The 13,708-nt window shown below is 37.0% G+C and overlaps 1 protein-coding gene across 1 annotated transcript in view; it reads left to right on the forward strand.

Moving 5' to 3' along the window:
• The window catches only part of LOC125491169 (phytanoyl-CoA dioxygenase domain-containing protein 1), a 51,841-nt gene extending 38,662 nt beyond the window's left edge, over positions 1-13,179 (forward strand). Inside the window, exons 4-6 of the mRNA XM_048632440.1 lie at positions 1,629-1,779; positions 8,638-8,874; positions 11,559-13,179. Of these exons, the coding sequence (XP_048488397.1) occupies positions 1,629-1,779; positions 8,638-8,874; positions 11,559-11,746 (576 nt within the window). The 3' untranslated portion in view covers positions 11,747-13,179. The remainder of the gene's footprint in view (positions 1-1,628; positions 1,780-8,637; positions 8,875-11,558) is intronic.
• Positions 13,180-13,708: the final 529 nt, after the last annotated feature.

A 13,708-nucleotide genomic window follows, 5' to 3' on the forward strand; every position in this document is an offset into this window, starting at 1 on the left:
TGCCGGTGGTTTCAGGATCCCGTAAACTGAATGCGGTTTTATTACCAACGCTTTCATTGTTTGGAGGTTTAAGTACTCACTAAACTTTTAACTTATCAGCGATATACTATGGATTCATCATAATTACTTATTATGAACACAACACCGACAGGTTAATTTCTTCAAATTAATACACTCGAGAGTAATGAAAAAGTTCAACCACAAAATGTCAACCCCAAAATGGCCCAAATTATTTAATTTAAAACATTGTGTTTTAAATTTGAACACTATTTTCGTTTTTAGTTGGTGATATCATGGTGCGCTATGTACTTCAATAGTGCAGACGGCGAATTAAACTAGCCCGTACTGGAACTATTTCATTCCTCGCGTGTACTTATGTGGTATAATTTTAGGCCCAATGATTTATATTGAAGTCCGCACCATTGCTCTCACTGAGAAAAGCACCAAATTACTAGCTAGCTTAATAACGCTTTCTGCAAAATTAAAGTACATTTAACAGATCTTCGGGATATTAGCAACTAAAAATTATGATTTATTGTTAAAGTTTTAAATGAAATCTTTGAAAAAATTGGGTTCTTTTGTTGTCGGAATTTTGTGAGTGGAACGTTTCCATTGCCCGTGAGTGTATTTCCGAAAACTCTCGGAATGTTAACGGAAAATCAAAATTCTACTTTTGTTGTAGTTAAATCCATCCTAAATCAAAGTATTGAAGTTTCAAAATACCTAGGTACGATTAAACTCAGCCTATCAAGTGACTAGTCCCCTTATACCCTCATGTTGCGGTCACTCCGGTCACGTCGGGTTCCGGCGTTTACTCGGATTAGCTACTTTATTATGTACCCATACCACCCATGTATCTCGTAGACAAAAGAGAAACAAGCTAGGATTGTCAGCCATCAAAAAATCGTGTCGTAATCAGAATGTTTGCGTGAGAAAGAGGAAATTAAGGACTCACTGGTGTAAATAAGCTTCTGTTTGAATTATAACATTTATAACTTCTGAAATTAATGGAAGCTCCACACTATTTCTATGTATTCACCTGCACTTATTTCGGTGTAAGTAGAGCGTAAAAAACCTTATGGGCCTTTCTGAAGGATTGGGCGTCCCATGTTTTATAGCTACTGTTTTATAGTGAAAACACATTTTATCTATTGGAGAGAAAGAACAGTCTCTTCTGAGTGTGCGCGATTAGCTCGCAGCGATGTTACGGTGTTTTTAATGGCGTGCGGATTTTCATACAAGTATTTATTGTAACGTGTGGAATATGCACGCGCAATCCGCGTGCGCGATCAAATCCGCTAGCTATTAAAAACACCCTTATGACGAATATCGCCGTGTGGAGATACCTTCTATGAGAGTATACTAAAATGCATGGTACATGATAGTATCGTCGCGATTTATTCGCCTGCGGATGCGGTCCCTGCGCCCATTCTCCGACTACGTGACTCTCAAGCGTCGCGACTGCGACGCAACCCTTGGTCGCATATATTTGACGAGTCAACGACGCGTCGAAGTCCCATTTTTATAGGCGATCATGGGTTGCGTCGCAGTCGCGTCGCTTGAGAGTCGTAGTCGGAGAAGGTGCTATGATTCTTATGTCCTCATCTCTTCTCTCTCTCTGTCTCCAGGTGGGCCACGCCCTGCACCTGCTAGACCCGATCTTCCGCTGCTACACGTACAGTGAGCGCGTGCGCGCCGCGTGCGCTCAGCTCGGCCTGCGCGACCCCGCCGTGGTGCAGAGCATGTATATCTACAAGAACCCCGGGGTTGGGGGCGAAGGTAACTATCATCATCACCAGGTAATCCCTAATAAATAAATATGTGGGGACATCTCACACATGGCCATGCGACCCTAAACTAGGCAGATCCTGTATTATGGGTGTCGGACAGCTGATATATCTACACTAATACATAGATAGATACATACTAAATGTAAATATCAACACCCAAGATCCGAGTACAAATATCTGCCCCAGCCGAGAATCGAACCCGGGACCTTCGGCATAGCAGTCAGGGTCACTAACCACTACACCATTCAGCCGACAATGACATAGGGCTCGAAGAGTAGATTTCCACTCTGACCGGTCCTGTGCCACGCCTCCGACTTTGTGCCAGCTCATGCGGCGTCGTATTGTCGTGCGAAAGGCAGCCCCCCTCGGCATGAGCTGGAACGAAGGTAACTATTAGATTTATTATTCTCTGATGAATAAAAGGAGCGTTGTAAGTTTAAGCCCCAGTTTCACCATACTCTGTTAGATCATAACAATGGGATTAGATGTTGACTTTTGACATACTTATCTGTCAATAATTTAATAAGGACATGACGTATAATTGGTGACATTACAATGTTACAGGGGTGTTAATGACCTAACAGACTATTACACCCGAGTCCGCGTTGTTCTATGGTCTGAGCTATGGTGATACGACCGTGATAGCGTGGACAGATGAACCGATTTTCTTTTTGTTTTGTTTTATCGTGAGATAAAGGTTTCAACTAACAGCATTGAAATAAATTACTGGCATAAAGTACAAAAAAACCTTCAGCCCGTACACAGCTTGATCAAGTAATGGAAAATCCAAGCTAACAAAAATAGAATACTGTGAACTAAGAATCCATTCTCGTAACAATGAAAATAGAAAATAGAATAATATGTATATTGAATATTTGTTATTTTAGAACTAGAAATATACCTCGTGTTGGATGTACCCGAGCGAGTTGAACAAGCGACACGTTCAATTAAGGGTGGAAGCCAATAGGGTGTGAATACATTGCTTTACGCACGTATAACCTGTCTTCAGCTCTTATGATAGTATTCTAGAACATTCTATTTTGAAATAGCTGTATATTAGTTATTTTATTTATCTAGTTTTCATAGAACTTGTTGTTTCTTGTGAGGCGATGTACCGAACTCTACGGTGACTATTGTGAGTAGCGAATTTATACCCCAATGAGCTAGCGGTAGTTACCACCCCACCGGTTATAAGAACTTACCACTGAAATGTAATGTCCAGAAAATAAGTTGCTCATCATATTTTATTCTGTTGAAAATTCCATGACATTTATTAAAATTTGATATGTACCTTCGTATACCATTTTCCAGGTTCAAAGACATGGGTGACACTTTAAAATTTTCCATTTAACGCATGAATACTATTGCAAAATCTGTCATTTTATTGACAATGACCACAGATAATATATATTTCTAGAGTACGCACTTTGGTAAAATGGAACGTACTAGAGATGCGACACATCAAAGTCGACATTCTGAAATCGATTAAAATTTATACAATATTAGAATTTTTACAACATTGTATTATACAGGTTGTCCAAAAAGTCAAAGTTATCCCTTAAGGGCCCGTACAGGGTGACGTCCGCGCCAATTTTGGGTTTTCAATGCTCTTCACACAGCACACGCAGTGACACGCACACATGTAAGTTTGCACAGTGGGTCGATAAACTTTTACTCGCCAACTTTATTGACAATTATGTTCAAGTACATTTTGGGTGATTTTAGGGTAAGTAAGTATAATTCTTACTTACACTGGTAGGCACCAGGAAAGAGTAGAAATTAATAGGGGTGCCACCTTACTCTATACTCGGAACCCGATTAGCTTTCTCAAACAAATGTGGTATTTACTTGTAGAAAGGTAAATACAAGTATTAAAGTGTAGATAATAAGTTTCGGGCATCCTCCAGCCAACTGAACCCCAACGACAAAGCAAAGTAAATACATAGTGTCGCAAAAGGGCTATACTAAGCCAAAAGGGGATGACTCAAGGGGTCATTCTGAACAACTTTTGTTCTGCGAGATTTGCAAATTCGCGAAAAAAAATATTCGTTTTCCATGGTAAAAAGTCACATGTCCAACAAAGTTTCTATGAAAAAGGTTTTTTTTTTGTTAATTTCCAAAACTCGTCGAGCAAAAGTTCAGAATGACCCCCTGTCTTACTCCTTTTTACCCGACTGCCGAAGGAGGAGGGTAATGTTTTTTGATTGTATGTATGTATGTTTGTCTGTTTCTTTGTTCCCTCCTATAGCCTAAAAGGCTTGATAGATTTTGATGTATGAGGTATTGTTAGAAGCGTATTGATGGCGCGATGGTTATAGGCTATGTGACGTTCCATTAAAATGTACATAGCACCCTCTAGAGGACATAACGTGATGATCAAAAAAATAATAATTCAACTTTGCCGTGTAAGGTATCAAATGAAAAGGCTTGATTTTCACATTACAAAAATATGCATATTGAAGGTATTTAAATAACAACACCAAAATTATTGAAATAAAAAATGATCATGAACTACTGACGTAAAATTTCATAAAATAAACACAACTAAAAAGTTACAAATAAAAAAATACAATTATAAAAAACGAAAAACCCGACTGTACGCTAAAAACATAAAAACAAGTCCCAATGTTAATGGAAAGTATCGCAGGCGGGGACCAACTTGACCGCCACTCAAGGCCGTTTTCTAAGTAACATTCAGCTAAATGGTGAACCCTCTGCTGGTCCCCGCCTACGATACTTTCCATTAACATTGGGACTTGTTTTCATCTTTTTAGCGTGCAGTCGGGTTTTTTGTTTGTTTATAATTTGTTTAGTACTATATACCGCTTTTTCAATACCTGTAAGTAAATTTTTTGGTAGCAGCATAATATTTTTACTTAATTTTAGGGTTTCGAACGTCAAAAGAAAAAAAAGCAACCGTTATAGGATCTCTTTGTTGTCCGTCTGTCTGACTGACTGTCTGTCACCGCCCTTTTTCTCAGAAACGGGTAAAGATATCAAGCTGATATTTCGCATAGATGGGGAGTACCCCAAAAAAAATATTATGGTACTCCCTGTCCCAAACAAGTAAATTGGGGCTTTTATTTTTTCCAGTTATTTTGATGTGTATCCTTTTTTTTTCTTTGTTGTTTTGTATAAGTATGTGTTTTTTTTCTTTAAATCTGTATTTTTTTTGTTGTTGCTGTCTATGTGTCGAATAAATGTATCTTTATCTTCAAATCACGCCATCTATCGTTTGTTTTTTTTGTGGCTACTGTCTATAGAAGAAATTCCGTCATTGACAATTTTACGCTACGAATTTATTTTTATTTTTACATTTTCGTGGAGAACCAACAGCATTTTGTTAATAAATAATTATTACTTATGAACACATAACAACTTGATGCCATTTACAGAATGAACTTAGTAAACCCAGTAAACCTAACACATCCAGAGGAAAAATAAAATCTATTTCTCTCTCTCTGAAAAACATACTTAATAGCCCAAACTCGATGCTTTTAGCTATTAACATCTTTGAAATAAAATTGAGCCACCACCGTGTTACTGCCCTGATCAGATCCTCACGAGACCATACCTCAACCAGCACCAAGAGACTGTATTTTTGATCCCTAACCTAATGTTCGTGCGTATTGTCATCACTTAGATCCATTCGCTATATTCCTGCTCCTCATCAGACCTCTACGAGACTGTAATGTCACGAGAATATTGCACACTATCTAATTTAATTTAATGTATTGAATATACTGGAAGAATTATGCTTCCTCAATTTCAAATCAAATTATGTTGGTGTCATAAAAGTTGAAAAAGTGCAATGACAACCAATGTGCAGTGATTTTGTATCTGTACACGATAAGATCGCGAGCTGTCAGTGCTGCCTAAACCGACGTGACCCTTCTTTGGAGGCCAGCGGCCAACTGAGTCAAACGTCACTTGTGTTTATGATTTTATAACACAGAAAGCCGCCATAGATATTTGTATGAAGATTTGAGGGAAAAAAATTGCTCATGTTTGGGATTAATTTACACAAAATAAGTGTGTGTTCATTAAAAAACAAGGTATTTAGCGCCTAGTCCAAGCCTTTAACTTTATAATATGATAAAAATCATATGAAAATTCTTAATAATTACGACACAGTTGTTACAATACGGGAGTGGTTTTTCGTGATATTCTGAATTTTATTTACAGTTATCCATAAGCATTTACTTGAATTCGAATCATTCAGCACCTAGCTAGACTCTTCGGCTACCTGTGTGATTTTTTTCAAGGTTGTAGAGCATCGTTTACTACATAATTCTATGACAATGCCAACCCTCGATTGCCCCTTGCTGACCCTTAAATGAAATAATTAACTATCGAGAGAGGTATTTTATTTTTTAAAAAACATAACTTTTCCTTACATATTCCTATTCGAGATATCTTTATTTTAATGACACTACACTAACTATACAGGTTCGGAACAACTTCTGCTATATGACTTTAAGAAATTCTAAGTCAAGTGACCAACAAATTTTATATGGAGAACCATTTTTAAGATACATCAGATTCTGAGAGCAATAGCAGCAGTAGTAGCATATACTGAAAGCGGCAATTATAATGTGTTTTCCGAAAATACGAACAAATTCATATTTATATTAATCTATGGAGTATATACAAATCGATAGGTTCAAGTCGATAGGATTTCACTCTCGGACATCTCTAGAACTGTCAAACTCAAAACGTCCCACATATCATAAGCTCTGAAAAAGGGTATAGTTTCAGAAACGAAACAAAGGAATTTTAACAACTGGCCTGACTGTGTACAATTTGTATGTGACACGTTTTATAACTTTGACAATTATTTCAATTTACTGGAATTTTACTCATTTATATAACCACATCAAGGTATCCTTTAATTTCGTATGTTATTAACGCGAATTTTGACCGCAAACTACGTATTTACAGTACAATTTCATGAAATATATTGTTAACGTGATGGTGGTTTAATATTTGTCGCGTGTCAGATGTCGCCCACATAATTATTCATAGAACAATAGACCGGGGGGTTTCTCCGACTAAACGAATATTTAAATATTGGAGCGCTACATTACTATTTTTACATCTAATACAATTTCATAGAGTCTTAAATTCGTATCGGATTCTCCGCGAATCCGAAGTAGCCACTATGTTGTTCAGTAAGCGTGCACTTTCATCTGATAGCCAGGAATAGCGTTTAGCGGTTTGTTGCTTTACGAGTATAAAATATATAAGACCTCAGATGCCTGATATTATAGTTCTACGTGTAAAAAAGTGGTAAGATTTCGCTTGCATGTTAAACCAAGATAAAACTTATATAATGTAACCTACATAAATACTCTTAATAAAGTCTATTTAGAAAACAAACAGCCGACGTTCTTATTTAGGACTTCGCTTCGGAACTTTATTCCATGTAGTATTTTTGTCCACCGCGGAACAGAGTGTTTCAGAATGGAAGCCGAAAAGCCGGCTTCGCGTCGCCCTAAAAAGTTTGCCCGTGGAGTTTCCGGAATAAAAATGTTGCAGTTTTTACCGTAGCTTTTTCCTCTACCACAATTTCAAAGAGAAATCCAATGAAAACGAAATAAAAATCAATTCCATTCGGTAATTACAAAAATACTTATTAATTAAGATACAGTATATATACTCAATACTCAATACTCAATACTCAATACTCAATACTCAATACTCAATACTCAATACTCAATACTCAATACTCAATACTCAATACTCTATATTCTATTGCATCCATAAGTAAGTTTTACAGGTGTTAAATACATTATATTAAGAACTATATGGACCCTGTCGGGCACAGCAAATTAAAACTAAGGGTTTACAAATATTCTTAGTATCTAATAACTAGGTATTACACATAAATTATAACAAAAATAGGTTAACTAAAATTAAAAATAGGTTAACTAAAGTTAAATTATAACAAATATATACTTAGTCTTTCTTATTATTTTCTCCTGATATTCTAATTGTATTATTATTATAACAACATTATTACCCATATACAGCTAGTGTTTTTCACATCAATGTGTGTTGTGTAAGTAAGCATAAACTGCACTCTGCTGGAAAATGGTGGCCAGTACCTACGGAGCTGGCGGGAAATAAGTTTCAAACTCAATCGCGAGCGTGGGACGCCGTTCGAATCTATTTTAGAATATTCTAGCCAGCATACGCTAAATTAAATGCATTCATAGCACGGAGCGCTCTTCCTTATATCTGTAACCCAATAACAAATTCCTACTGCCTACTCCTCAACGTTGGAAATTGATTTCTATTTTAGGTCCTTGCGAGAATATTAAAAAATACTTGCGATTCTAGGTACTTGGTATTCTAGAAGAAATTCTTGAGAATTTATTTTATACAGCAGGTAACGTAAGCGAATATAAGCGCTCAGCGACTCTTGAATCTTGACTCGTGACACGGACACAATAGGATGGATGTGAGTTTGTGACATGGATATTAGGGGTTATACAAAGTGTTGCAAAATTACAGTAAGCCGAAAAGGCTTGACTCGGGGGTCACTTGGTTCAGAATAACCCTCTCAATCACCTCCTTTCGCTTTACTTACTTAGAGATGCTGTTATGTCCTGTCTTGGGAGTAAACGTTATCTAAAGGTATATGGTTATGCCGAGGCCCCAATATTTACATATTTACTACCGGCAGATCCATCTCATCATCAGCAGCAGTCCACTGCTGGACGTAGGCCTCTCCCAAAGCACGCCACTGAATGCGATCTATAGCTTTCCGCATCCAATCATTACCAGCTCCCTTCCCCCACCGTCTCAAGTACTCTTTAAATCTGACAACCACATTTTTCCCCAGTCGTGGCACACCAAGACGCGACCTACCTGCACACTGAACCCATCCCCCCAGTCGGGTTCTGGATCGCACTCGACGACGCGACCATAGAGAACGGTTGCCTGTGGATGGCGAGGGGCTCCCACAAGTCTGGCGTCCACCGCCGGCTGAAGCGCACGGGGGGAGACCCTGCGCTGGACTACGACCGACCCGCGCCTATCTACCCGCAGTCCAGCTTCACCCCTGTACCTGTTAGCAGAGGTAGGTTGAGGAACCCTTGAGTGAAATGAATGGGTATTACTACCCGAAATGAATGGGTAGTAAGTTGCAACTGATTGCCGTTGACAGAGCTAATTAGGTTTTTTTAACCCTTCATTGAGAGAAGGGAGTAAGTTGCAACTGTTTGTGCCATGTCTTCGATGAATTCATTAAGTATTTTAGTCTGTAGTAGTAAGAAAGTAGATAGTGAACTTATTCTTTGTGTTCAGGAATCGTGAGCAGTGGTCGTGAAATAAAAAGTTAAATTATGTTGGAAGTCGGTAGATAAGTACCATAAAATAAATATTTACAAACGATTTTGAGCTTCGCATTTCACCACAGAAATTCTTCGGTTTTCGTTAAATTGTTCCCTTAAATATACAGGTTTAATAAAATGCATTCAGTTGCAAATTAAATGTTTACCTTCAATCGGCTTCCTCGGCATTGAAGATTTCTGTAAAGAGGTTTTAATTGAAAGGAAAAAGGAGAAAATCCTTTCAGTCCGTTGAGCTGATCAATACCCCGGTCTGTCGCTGCATTTATAATTACATTTAATATGCAGATGGAACACTCTTCGTTGGTAACTTCGTATTGGGTAACTTTTCCGAGATATATGTCGAAGTTGCTGTATCTTTGGGCAAACTAGTCTTAACTAGGGCGAGTCAGAGACACACACGGTCAACTGATCAGTGATCAAACTGGACAAACTTCGACGAAGTTTAGCGTGTTTAGAGCTAAACTTTTAGTTTACCATGTTTGTTAGAATTTTATGCTGTGAAAATATCTATTTTTTAACATTTACTTAGGTACTTAGGTAGGTATTTAAGTACTTACATAAACCTTTCAACAATTTAGTTTGAATCTATTCTCGACACTACACTACGATATTTATAGCTGAACATAAAAGAGTAGAGAATCATTGAGGGCGTGGCAATCTAAGAAAGTGGCCACACTATTATAGTATAGAAAACGGACAAAAGTGTCACGATACTTTAGCAGAAAAAATCAAAACGAGAAATGTTTCAAATATTTACTAATTATAAAATGCCACTTTTTAGGTTTATGTTAAGAGAAGAAATTAGTAGGGGAGAGGGGGGCAGTCTTGAATGAATTTCTTTAAATCAAATCAACTGTAACTTTTATTTCATTGTCTATTTCATAATGTTTTTTTGCACTGAAACACGTGTTGGTTATCCCATTATGTAATTACTATAGGAGAAAATCACACATCGATATTTTATTACAGTTTTTTTTTGCTCAGGAAAAAGTTCAAATGTGCCCCGGCAATTCTTCTAAAACTGTGTTTACCGATTTTCCTGCAACAAATTATTTAATTGGTCAGAAAAGCAGTGACTTGCAAATTATTATGTCTGGGGAATTTATACCGACTCTTACACTGAGTTGCAGAAAGGATCTTTAAGTTAATGTCGGCATTAAATGTATTGTTGCCTTGCTTTGACAGTATACGGACAGAAAGAGACAGACACATTAGCTTAAAGTCCCTTTCTGCAACTCAGCATTACATATTATTGCACATATTTTTACAATAGGTACTCTAACACGGAGAGACCGACACACATAGACACCTACAGCTGTAAAACTTATCGATACCCTTTTTGAGTCGGGGGTTAGTAAAAAAGTATCTAGACCTGATGTTTTAACAACATTAGCATCCAGACCCTGATGTCATGTAACGTTTGACACTAGTATTTTCTAACCTCTATAAGAATAACAAATACACATTAAAAGGCATTCTATTACATCAAAATAGTACTTTTTTACAAGAAATATAAGCAATGTATGTTAATGGTTAGAAATTAAGTACCTACTCACCAGTATAAAACGCTGCTCTTTCATAAACATCGTATATATTGACTAATACTTCTCCAGCCTCATTCTCCGCCAAACATCGTAGGTAAACGCTGTAAATCATCTGTCTAGCTTCGCTGCGAATGGTTTTATTCATTTTCACCTCATGAACAAACTCAACAATCCACAAAACTCCAAAATTAAGCAAAATTCGATTTGTTTATACAGGAACAGGGCGAATTTGACATTCAAACCATAGAAACAGACCACAAATCACAAGTTTTTTTTTAATTGCCAGGTTTAAATCTGTTTAGTTCCAAAAACATTAATCTCTACTCTTTTGTGTTCAGCTATAAAATATTTCAAAACGGTATTTAAAATATTTCAGTTCCAAAGTACTTATCTGAGAAATCTGAAGAACTCAGTTCCAGACGGAACGCTGGAACAGCTTAAATTTTTCTTAATCATGAAACCATTTTCCGAGATAATATTTGTAAAAGTGAGTTACCTAGTTAAAACTAAGTAAGGTAGTTTAGGTAGGTACCTATAACATTTTAAAAAGTTTAAGTATAGCTAATCTTATTCAACCGACCGGAATAGGAGGATGTTATACGTTTTATGACTGCGTTTTATTTAACAGTGCTTCACTGCATTGTCTTATAAATGTAGGTACCTACCTGAGTATGTCGAATGAAATTGGTCATCCATTTATGATGTACGGTAATCATCGACGGTTTATACCTACCTCCCAATTTCAGCTTCCCTACCAAACACACGCTCTCTACCCCACAATGCCCCACTCTCCAAAAACCACAGCCAAAGTGGAGTCTCGTTTCACCGACGCATCGGATTCCATAATTAATTCAATTACCCGGCAGGCACCTGCGTCCTGATCCACGGCCACGTCGTGCACAAGAGCGCCCACAACAAGTCGGACAAGAGCAGGCACGCGTACACCTTCCACGTGGTGGAAAGAGACAACAACACGTACTCGACGGAGAACTGGCTGCAGGAGGGCGAGAATGCGCCCTTCCTCAACATCTACACGACGCCACAAATTGTCTGAGCCCGCGGCGCGAGCGAATCGACCTTAGTTAATAGTTCTAAAGATGGCGGCTTGTAGAAAATTTTAGCGGTAATTTTTTTGGTCAATATTTCTTTAAAAATTGTAAGTTTAGTATTAGGTAGACTGCTGAGGTTCTGACATGATAAAATTAATATATTTATAGTCATTTCTTATAGATTTTAATATAAGTCAGTACTTATAATAGTCATCCTACTTATCCTTAACAGATATTTAAAAATGTTGGTGCTTTTGCTGAAATCTGATAAATTGGTCAACACTCTTTGCCAGTCGTGAACTCAGTCAAATAGTAGGAATATTACTTAGAAAACATAAAGAGGTAAGTATAATGAGTACAAGATAAATCATAAGATAATTAAGTAGGTATGTTTAATAACCCTAGATCGCCGTATTTTTTTTAAGAAAATATTTTTTATAATTTTTTTGTTCTACATTCTTTATATAAGTAATTACCTTTAGAAATGCGTACCAAAAATAATTTAGTCATTGTTTTGATAAAATATGCTTTTAAATGCACCTATTATAGAAATGTGGCAACTTGCATTTTACTTTAAGTTTTCGTAATTATTCTTTTAGTACAAGTAATTTGAAATATTTGCGACAAAACAAGCAAAGAATATTGTTGTCCTAATGGCTGATAATGAAACATAATAACCATTATTTACAATCACGAGGGAAACCGTATGGAAACGAGGATTCTAATGTTTAAGTAAGTACAAAAGTTTATCGTCAAAATAGTTTTCCTTGTTTAAGTATCATTTTTTAAGTATCCGTGATATGCTGCTATTAAGTGTGAGCATTGTGATAATTTGTGAATACTCGTAAGTGCTTAGTTTTCATCTTTAGATAGTAATTAATAATTACTAAACACCGTTTGTCCACTACGTTGGCTCTCGAAGGCAAATACGTCGATGCCGTCCCGTCATCTTCAACATCAGTGGACAAACGCACTGAAGGTAGCATCGCGTAATACACTCACGGGCAATGAAAAAGTTCCAGTCACAAAATTCCGATACCAAACGACCCCAATTTTTTTCAAAGATTTAATTTAAATTTTTTACCAAATACCTACTATCGATTTTACTCGGTAATAACCTGATGCTCTGTTAAATGTACTTTAATGTTGCAGGAGGCGTTATTAAGCTAGCATTTTCCGATTAGGAGTAATTTGGTGTTTTTCTCAGTGGAACCTTTTCATTGCCCGTGAGTGTATAAGTTCGTAGATAAAGAAATAAAATGAAAATGTCTGCCAAACTCATTTTATCTCGCAGGATTGGTGCGAAGGAATGACCACCATTTTCATCTTGTTTCTACTCAGGTACTTAATCCTGCGCGTATTTTACATAATAAGTAGCTATAATACCTAATGGTGGTTTTTTTTAGCACTGAAAATTAAATAAAGTTCATAAAAATTATGTGTTTATTTTAATATTCCTATTTAATTACCAGTAAGTACTGTGCAGTTCTGGGAGCATAAATTATGTACCTAAGTATGTATTTATTCTGCAGTTTAACTGAAACAAAAACCCCAGGTCAATTTTAGGAATCCCAGAAAAACTATTCAGACACTTTCTAAAGTGCTGAAAATCTATTTCTGTATCCCCGATGAAATACAACTCTACGAGTGAAGTTGTTTCCTAAGAAAACTACGTCGAGTTTGAAAACTGCTTGAACCTGCTTCTACAGGAATTTCCTTATTCTATTTGCTGGCTGCAACTGCCAACATCTTCTGCATAATTAAGCGAGTTAGCGCATTTGCAATTATGTCGTGTCAATGAATTATGCTCTTTGTGCTGCAAGGCCTGCAACTGCATGCCGAATGCTTTGTAAATTTCCCTTCGCTGTGATTGGACAATGGTTGTGATGGCCACTCTTGCAGCGCGTTCCGCACCAATTGTGATGAGAAGTTTATTCAGCAAATTAAACCTGCATCACAGTAGGCTG

This window comes from Plutella xylostella, chromosome Z, assembly GCF_932276165.1.
Source record: "Plutella xylostella chromosome Z, ilPluXylo3.1, whole genome shotgun sequence".
In the NCBI taxonomy this organism is placed as follows: Eukaryota; Metazoa; Arthropoda; class Insecta; order Lepidoptera; family Plutellidae; genus Plutella; species Plutella xylostella.